Source organism: Lethenteron reissneri, chromosome 60 (assembly GCF_015708825.2).
Source record: "Lethenteron reissneri isolate LAM-NWPU_2019-01 chromosome 60, ASM1570882v1, whole genome shotgun sequence".
Classification (NCBI taxonomy): Eukaryota; Metazoa; Chordata; class Hyperoartia; order Petromyzontiformes; family Petromyzontidae; genus Lethenteron; species Lethenteron reissneri.
The window spans coordinates 2,210,448-2,218,592 of NC_083838.1; the positions used below are offsets into that span (position 1 = coordinate 2,210,448).

The 8,145-nt window shown below is 59.8% G+C and overlaps 1 protein-coding gene across 3 annotated transcripts in view; it reads left to right on the forward strand.

The window, feature by feature from the left end:
* The window catches only part of ANKRD27 (ankyrin repeat domain 27), a 34,018-nt gene extending 26,115 nt beyond the window's left edge, over positions 1-7,903 (forward strand). For all 3 annotated transcript variants that reach the window (XM_061576038.1, XM_061576039.1, XM_061576040.1), the window contains 6 exons: positions 737-943; positions 1,758-1,877; positions 2,838-2,996; positions 3,250-3,391; positions 4,590-4,674; positions 5,732-7,903. In XM_061576038.1, the coding sequence (XP_061432022.1) occupies positions 737-943; positions 1,758-1,877; positions 2,838-2,996; positions 3,250-3,391; positions 4,590-4,674; positions 5,732-5,969 (951 nt within the window). In that variant the 3' untranslated portion in view covers positions 5,970-7,903. The remainder of the gene's footprint in view (positions 1-736; positions 944-1,757; positions 1,878-2,837; positions 2,997-3,249; positions 3,392-4,589; positions 4,675-5,731) is intronic.
* The last annotated feature ends 242 nt before the right edge of the window (positions 7,904-8,145 follow it).

Here is an 8,145-nt window from a genome sequence, read left to right on the forward strand (position 1 = left end):
GTAGCGCAGCGGGTAGCGCTACGCTGCGCTACGAACCCGGCGACCAGAGTTCGATTCCTGCTCAAAGGCCACCAACACTGGTGACGATTTATTATAACCGGTCCTGGGCCTCCACTAGGTCGACTCGGTGCGGTGTGTAAACATGGCCACTGGGGAGACAAAGGCGGCCAGGCGTGGTGCTAGCCACCCACCCCCTCGTGTGCCGTGCCGGCCTTCATAGGTACTGCTCGCTAACAGCACTTGCCCCTACAGTCTGTTAAACCGATACAGGGGATCTTTGTCTGTTGTGTGCACGTGTACATGTGCGTGTTGTGCATTAGCCAGTCATCTCAGTCATCTCAGTCGGTCAACCCGTGGCACCTGACTCTGTCCCGTGACCTCCTTGCTAGTTCGACACTTCACGTGGCCGTAAAGTGCACACAGCCTGGCACGGTCACTTAATGATGAATGACGGTTGTTGTTGTCGTGTGCACGTGTGTGTTTGTGTGTACGTGCGTGTGCACGTGTGTGTGTGTGTGTGTGAATGTGTGTTTGTGCACGTGTGCACGTGTGGGTGTGCGCGTGTGTGCACGTGTGTGTGTGTGCGCGTGTGCACGTGCGTGTGCACGTGTGTCTTTGTGCGTGTGCGCGTATGCGCGTGTGTGTGTGTGTGTGCACCTGTGTGTGTGCACGCGTGTGTGTGTGTGCACGTGTGTGTGTGCGTATGTGTGCGTGTGTGCGCGTGTGCACGGCACAGCGTGCCTCGCTGTTGTCGTCCTCGGGGCTCTCGGTGAACGCGAGCGACCGGGACGGCCTCACGCCGCTCCACGCGGCCTGCGCCAACGTCGGCGCCGCTGCCCAGCTCACGAGCGCGCTGCTGCGGCATGGCGCCGACCCTGACGTCGGCACGCACCGCAACGGCCACACCCCGCTGCACACCGCGGCCCGGCTAGGCCTGGCGCAGGTGGGGGTGGGCGAGTGGGCCCCGGGGCGGTCAGTGGGTGGGGGTGTGAGTGGGTGGGGGTGTGAGTGGGTGGGTGGGTGGATGAGTTGGTGGGGGTGTGTGTGGGTTGGTGGGGGTGTGTGTGTGTTGGTGGGGGTGTGTGTGGGTTGGTGGGGGTGTGAGTGGGTGGGTGGGGGTGTGTGTGGGTGGGGGTGTGAGTGGGTGGGTGGGGGTGTGAGTGGGTGGGGGTGTGAGTGGGTGGGTGGGGGTGTGTGTGGGTGGGGGTGTGAGTGGGTGGGGGTGTGAGTGGGTGGGTGGGTGGATGGATGAGTTGGTGGGGGTGTGAGTGGGTGGATGGGTGGATGAGTTGGTGGGGGTGTGTGTGGGTTGGTGGGGGTGTGTGTGGATGAATGGGTGGGGGTGTGTGTGGGGGTGTGTGTGGATGAGTGGGTGGGGGTGTGAGTGGGTGGGGGTGTGAGTGGGGTTGTGAGTGGATGAGTGGGTGGGGGTGTGTGTGGGTGGGTGGGGGTGTGTGTGGATGAATGGGTGGGGGTGTGTGTGGGGGTGTGTGTGGATGAGTGGGTGGGGGTGTGAGTGGGTGGGGTGTGGGTGGGTGGGTGGATGGATGAGTTGGTGGGGGTGTGAGTGGGTGGATGGGTGGATGAGTTGGTGGGGGTGTGTGTGGGTGGGTGGGGGTGTGTGTGGATGAATGGGTGGGGGTGTGTGTGGGGGTGTGTGTGGATGAGTGGGTGGGGGTGTGAGTGGGGTTGTGAGTGGATGACTGGGTGGGGGTGTGAGTGGGTGGGTCGCTGTGTATCCGTGTGTCGGTGACCAGGTGGCCGACATCCTCCTGGAGCACGGGGCAAAGGTCAACAAGCGCGACCGCGACGGGAACACCCCGCTCCACCTGGCGTGCGTCGCCCCTTCAGCTCTCACTGTGCTGCTCCTCGTACAGGTGACGATCTCCTCCCTCCTCTCTCCTCCCTCCTCCTCCTCTATTCGACGGGAGTAGCCGGCAGCGGGACGTCCAGGTTGGCCTCCCGCTCGGTGGCTCCCGGAGACGCCGAGTGGGGGAAAGGACGTGGCCTCTCGCAGCGAATGTGAGCGGCAGGGCAGATGGACGCGATAGTCGCCCGTAGGCGCCCCTACTCGCCCGTACACGCGCCCACTCGCATTCCCATCGACTTGCCCATACACACCCATACACACCCATACACACCCATACACAACCCATCAACTTGCCCATACACACCCATACACACCCATACACACCCATACACACCCATACACACCCATACACACCCATACACACCCATCGACTTGCCCATACACACCCATCGACTTGCCCATACAAACCTATACACACCTATACACACCTATACACGCACACATACACGCACACACCTACACCTGTATAGACACACACCTAGAGCGGCACAGTATGCACGGCCGCCGTCGTCACCACGTGTGCGTCGCCGCGTGTGCTTTGCCATGTGCGTCGCCGCGTGTGCTTTGCCATGTGCGTCGCCGCGTGTGCTTTGCCATGTGCGTCGCCGCGTGTGCTTTGCCATGTGCGTCGCCGCGTGTGCTTTGCCATGTGCGTTGCCGTGTGTTCGTTGCCATGTGCATTGCCGCGTGTTCGTTGCCATGTGCGTTGCCGCGTGTTCGTTGCCATGTGCGTTGCCGCGTGTTCGTTGCCATGTGCGTTGTCGCGTGTTCGTTGCCATGTGCGTTGCCGCGTGTTCGTTGCCATGTGCGTTGCCGCGTATTCGCTGCCATGTGCGTTGCTGCGTGTTCGTTGCCATGTGCGTCGCCTCGTGTTCGTTGCCATGTGCGTTGCCGCGTGTGCGTTGCCATGTGCGTTGCCACGTGTTCGTTGCCATGTGTGTCGCCGCGTGTGCGTTGCCTGCCGCAGCACGGTGCCAGCGCGTGCCTGGTGAACCGGCGTGGGGATTCGGCGCTGCACGAGGCGGCGCGCGCGGGCAGCGCCGATGCCGTGCGGGCGCTGCTCTACGCCGGCGCCAGCGCCGCCGTCAAGAACCGCCAGCAGCGGATACCGGCGCAGCTCGCAGTGGTGAGGGGTGAGGGGGGGGGGGTTGGTGAAGGGCCACGGGGGGGGGGGGGGTTGGTGAAGGGCCACGGGGGGGGGGGGTTGGTGAAGGACCACGGGGGGGGGGGTTGGTGAAGGACCACGGAGAGGGGGGGGTTGTGAGTGGGTCTAAGCTCGAGTTCCTCTGCACATTTTTCACCACCACCCCCCAACACCCCCCCCCCCACCACCCACCACCCCCCACCACCACTCCCCACTCCCCTCTTCCCAAACGCAGGAGCAGGAGGTGCTGGAGCTACTGGAGAGAGCGGAGGCGGAGGAGAGGGGGTCCGAGGTGGACGGCCGTGAGGGTGGGGGGCCCCGCGCCCCGCCGGGGGTTGGGCACGGCGCCGCTGTTGGCGCCCGGCGCCACCGCAGCGGTACGCCGTGGCGGGCGGTGGGGGGGTGGCTCCGCGCCGGCAGCGTCGTTCGGAGGGGACAGCGCCATCGTCATCATCATTAGCACCATCATCATGACCATCATTATCATCACCATCATTACCATCATTTATCATCGCCATCATTACCATTATCACCATCATGATCATCACCATCGTTATTGCCACTGTTATCAACATCATTACCATTATCACCATCATCATGACCATCATTACCATTATCACCATCATCATTACCATCATCATTATCATCACCATCATTACCATTATCGCCATCATTACCATCATCGCCATCATCATTACCATTATCACCATCATTACCATCATCACCATCATCATTACCATTATCATCACCATCAGTACCATTATCATCATTATGATCATCACCGTCATCATTACCACCGTCATCAACATCATTACCATCATCATTACCATCATCATTACCATCATTACCATTATCACCATCGTTACCATTATTACCATAACCATTATCATCACGATCATCATCACCATTATCACCATTATCACCATTATCACCATCGTCACCATCGTCACCATCGTCACCATTATCACCATCTATCCGGCCAAGCAAGCTTCTTGGGTATGATGCGGTGGCTGGGTGTGGGGGCAACACGACCCAGCCAACACAGCCTCTTTCCCTGGGGGGGAGCTCACTGGTGATGGGGACTGCACACATCTTTCAAGGGTCTGCACATAATCCAGTCTGGTTACACATGGACCCAAACAAAGACAAAGATCCCCCGTATAGCCTGTAACAGCCCGTAGGGCCAAGTGCTGTTAGCGAGCAGCACCTATGAAGGCACACAAGGGGGTGGGTAGTCGGCACCACATCCGGCCTATGTTTACACACCGCACCAGATACTCATTTGAGGCTGAGTCGACCGAGGGAAGGCCCAGGACCGGTTCAGATAATCGCCACTGATTTTGTCCGTGAGCGGGAGATTCGATCTCGGGTCACCAGGTTCGTAGCGCAGCGCACTAACCATTACACCACCGTTCCCCCACCAGCACTCTGCACACGTACGCACGCGCGCACACGTACGCACACGTACGCACGTACGCACACGTACGCACTCGTGCACACGTACGCACGCGTACGCACGCGTACGCACACGCGCGCACGTGTACACTGACACCGTCTCGTGGTTGTGTGCGGCAGTGAGGAGCCTGTTCGAGGCGGTGGATGAGGACGACTACGACGCGGAGAGGACTCGCCTCTCGCTCGCCAGCGCCTCCTTTGACAAGTAAGTGGCGCTCGGCCGGCGCGTCCCCACGCGTGCGTGTGTGTGTGTGTGTGTGTGCCAACGCGTGTGTGTGTGCGTGCCAACGCGTGTGTGTGTGCGCGTGCCAACGCGTGTGTGTGTGCGCGCGCATGCCAACGCGCGTGTGTGCGTGCCAACGCGTGTATGTGTGTGCGTGCCAATTCGCGCGCGTGTGTGTGTGCGTGCCAACGCGTGTGTCTGTGCGTGCGTGCCAACGCGTGTGTGTGTGTGCGCGCGTGTCGCTGTGTGGGAGGGAGCGGTGGCACAGTGGTTGGCGCACGACGCCAGGATCCCGGCGACCCGAGTTAGATTCCCCGCTACGCGGCAAACAGCCGCGTCGTACCTCGGTGGCGAGATGTTATTTCCCTGATCTGGTATGCAGGAGGTTTGATCCCGGCCCTGCGCGTTTTCTCTCTCCCCGTGGTCGAGCGGATTATTTTCCAGGTCCTCCGGTTTTCCCCCATCCACATTTCGAGTATTTGCCTGCGATGAACTTCCACGTGATGAGTAGCCACTTTCGTTGAGCTTTCATTTATCGCCAGGTGACTTCTGAAAAAAGAGACGTAGAGCTTAGTGGGCCTTGCCTGGTCAACAGCCGTTACAGGCTATATGGGAGGGGATCTTTGTGTTTGTTTGGTTTTATGTACGTTTTATGTGTGTGTGTGTGCATGTGTGTTTGTGGGGGTGCGACACTCACAACAACGAGCCGAGCGCCTAAAACGCAGCAAGCTGGCATAGTAGTGGGCACAGTTGGTGCATCAGCCAGTCATCTCGGTCAGTCGACCCGTGGCACCTGCTGGGTCTGTCCCGTGACCTCCTGCCAGCGGGCGTTCGACGCTTAACCTGGCCTTAAAGTGCACCCAGCCTGGCACAGGCGCCGTGGCGAGGTCACCTCCGCTTAGCGGCAAATGGCAGTTGCCGTTGGGGGAGGGACGACGCAGTTGATTAAACTCCCTGCGCTACCCGAGTTCGATGACCCCGACCTTGACGAAGTTCGTGCGATCGTTTTGATGCCCCCCCCCCTGCCACCCCCGCGTAGCTCCAAGCACCCACGGCGGTCGCCCGCCCCCGCCGACCCCCAGGACGTCCCGTCGGCCGACGGCTGCCCCGCGTCCGCCGCTCCGACGGAGAGACCCGCCGAGCCCGGGCGGGACGGAGGTGACCCACCGCCGTCGTCACCGCCGTCGTCACCGCCGTCGTCACCGCCATCGTCGTCGCCGCCGCCATCGCCGTCCTCTCTCGGCGGGCCGTCCGCGCACGTGGACGGCGTCGCCTGAGCCGACGTCCGCGACGGCGTCCGTCGCAAAGAGAGCCGCTTGCGGAAGAAGACGGGGGAGCGCGCGCCGTTCGGCGGACGGGGGCGGTGGGGGGGGGAAACTTGAATCGGGATTCTGGCCCAGGGAAAAGAAAAAAGGAAGCCTTAAAAGAGCCAGGAACCGTTTTATCTTCGCGAGTTTGTGGTCACACAGCTGCTATGTTCACGACGCGCGTGTGTCATGCTGACGGCGCGCGTGAGAGAAGAGAGATAGAGAGAGTCCAGGGCGGATTGTTGTTTTATAATATGGCGGCGGGCGCGTGGATAATATATATTTTTTAAGTTTGCGAATCAGGGCGACAATGATGACGACGACGACTGTGCGTGGCGGGGGAGGGAGGGGGTGTGTGGCGGTCCCCTCGTGTATTTAAGCGCCGACGCGCACACTCGCTCGTCCGCCTCGTTTGCGTTTTCGTCGGTGAACTTTTTGCGACGCTCGCAGCGAAATGTCGCGTTCGCCGCCCCCCCCCACACCGCCGCCCCCCCCCGCCCCGCCCCCCCCCCCAGCTGAACGAGACCCCCAGGCCAACGGACGTTGACCCCCGGGCCAACGGATGTTGACCCGACCTCTCGCGACGACCAACCGGGAGGGGAAGGGCTACGGGAGGGACATGGCTGACACCATGAGGGAGCTCTCTTAAAACTCTCAATTTCTGCTGTTGAGACTCAAAAGCTCCGAAAGCCTGGTTCAGAGTGTGTTTACCCAGGTGCTGCTGGATAATAATTTACTCTACACGCGCGATGTTGATTCTAAATATGGGGAAAGAAGCGGAAACTGGAGGACCCGCAGGAAAAAATCCACGCAACCACTCCAATTCTACAGCAGGCGTCAGGGTCGGGATCAAACCCACGACCTCCTGTAGACCAGGCGAGGTAGTTGACATCTCCTAGCCACCGTGATGATGAGAGAGACGCAGATGTCAAATATACAGCAGGCGTCAGGGTCGGGATCAAACCCACAACCTCCTGTATACCAGGCGAGGTAGTTGACATCGCCTAGCCACCGTGATGATGATGATGAGAGAGACGCAGACTCCAAATCTACAGCAGGCGTCAGGGTCGGGATCAAACCCACGACATCCTGTATACCATGCGAGGTAGTTAACATCTCCTAGCCAACGCTTGCCAGGAGACGGCCGATGCCGTTTGAGCTGCGGCTCATGATGCAGCTTGTGCTCCGAATAGAATATTTAGGGTTGTAAGAATTTCACTACTAACAACACCACCACCAATACTACCACCGCCAGCATCATTACAATTACCAGCACTGCAATCATCACCACCGCTACCACCACCCTCAACATCACGACAACCACCATCACTACTACCATCAATAACATCATCACCACCACTACCATCATCACGCCTGCTTCCACTACTATGGACATCACCGCTACTACCTCCACCATCATCACTACTACTCCCACCACTACCATCGTCACCACTGCTACCAACATCATCGCCATTACTACCTCCACCATCATCACTACTACTACCACCACTACCATCATCACCACCACTACCAACATCATCACCGCTACTACCTCCACCATCATCACTACTGCTACCACCACTACCATCGTTACCACCGCTACCAACATCATCCCCATTACTACCTCCACCATCATCACTACCAGCGCTACCGTCATCACCACCATAGCAATTCGATGCATTGTCGGCCATTCAGGGTCACGATTCAACTCAAGATCTCAGACGTTTTTTTAGTGTTGTGTCGTTTTGGTGAATGTAGTCGCTGCAAGGGGCATTTGAATTCCGTCTGCCGGTGGTGAAACGGCGGCGGCGTTCCCAGCGTGGTGCGCTTCGAGTCCCAGGGTCACGTGGCCGCAGCCGACTCGTGATTAAGATCCAGGGTTATGAAGCGGGGGGGGGGGGGGGGGGGGGCAGGGGAAGGGTTTGTGGGGGGGAGAGGGGACCAAGATAAGACGCAAAAACACAGATGATGACAGCCGTGTACATCCGGCGATGATCGGGTTTTAACTGGCCAGCGCGGTTGTGGTGGGTGGGTGGGGGGGGGGTCAATTCGTTTGTCCGTTTATCGACCCTCGACGAGCCAGTAGCGGGGCGGGACCGGCCGATCGCTAACCCCCGGCGCCAACGCGGCGAGCCGTTCACTTGAT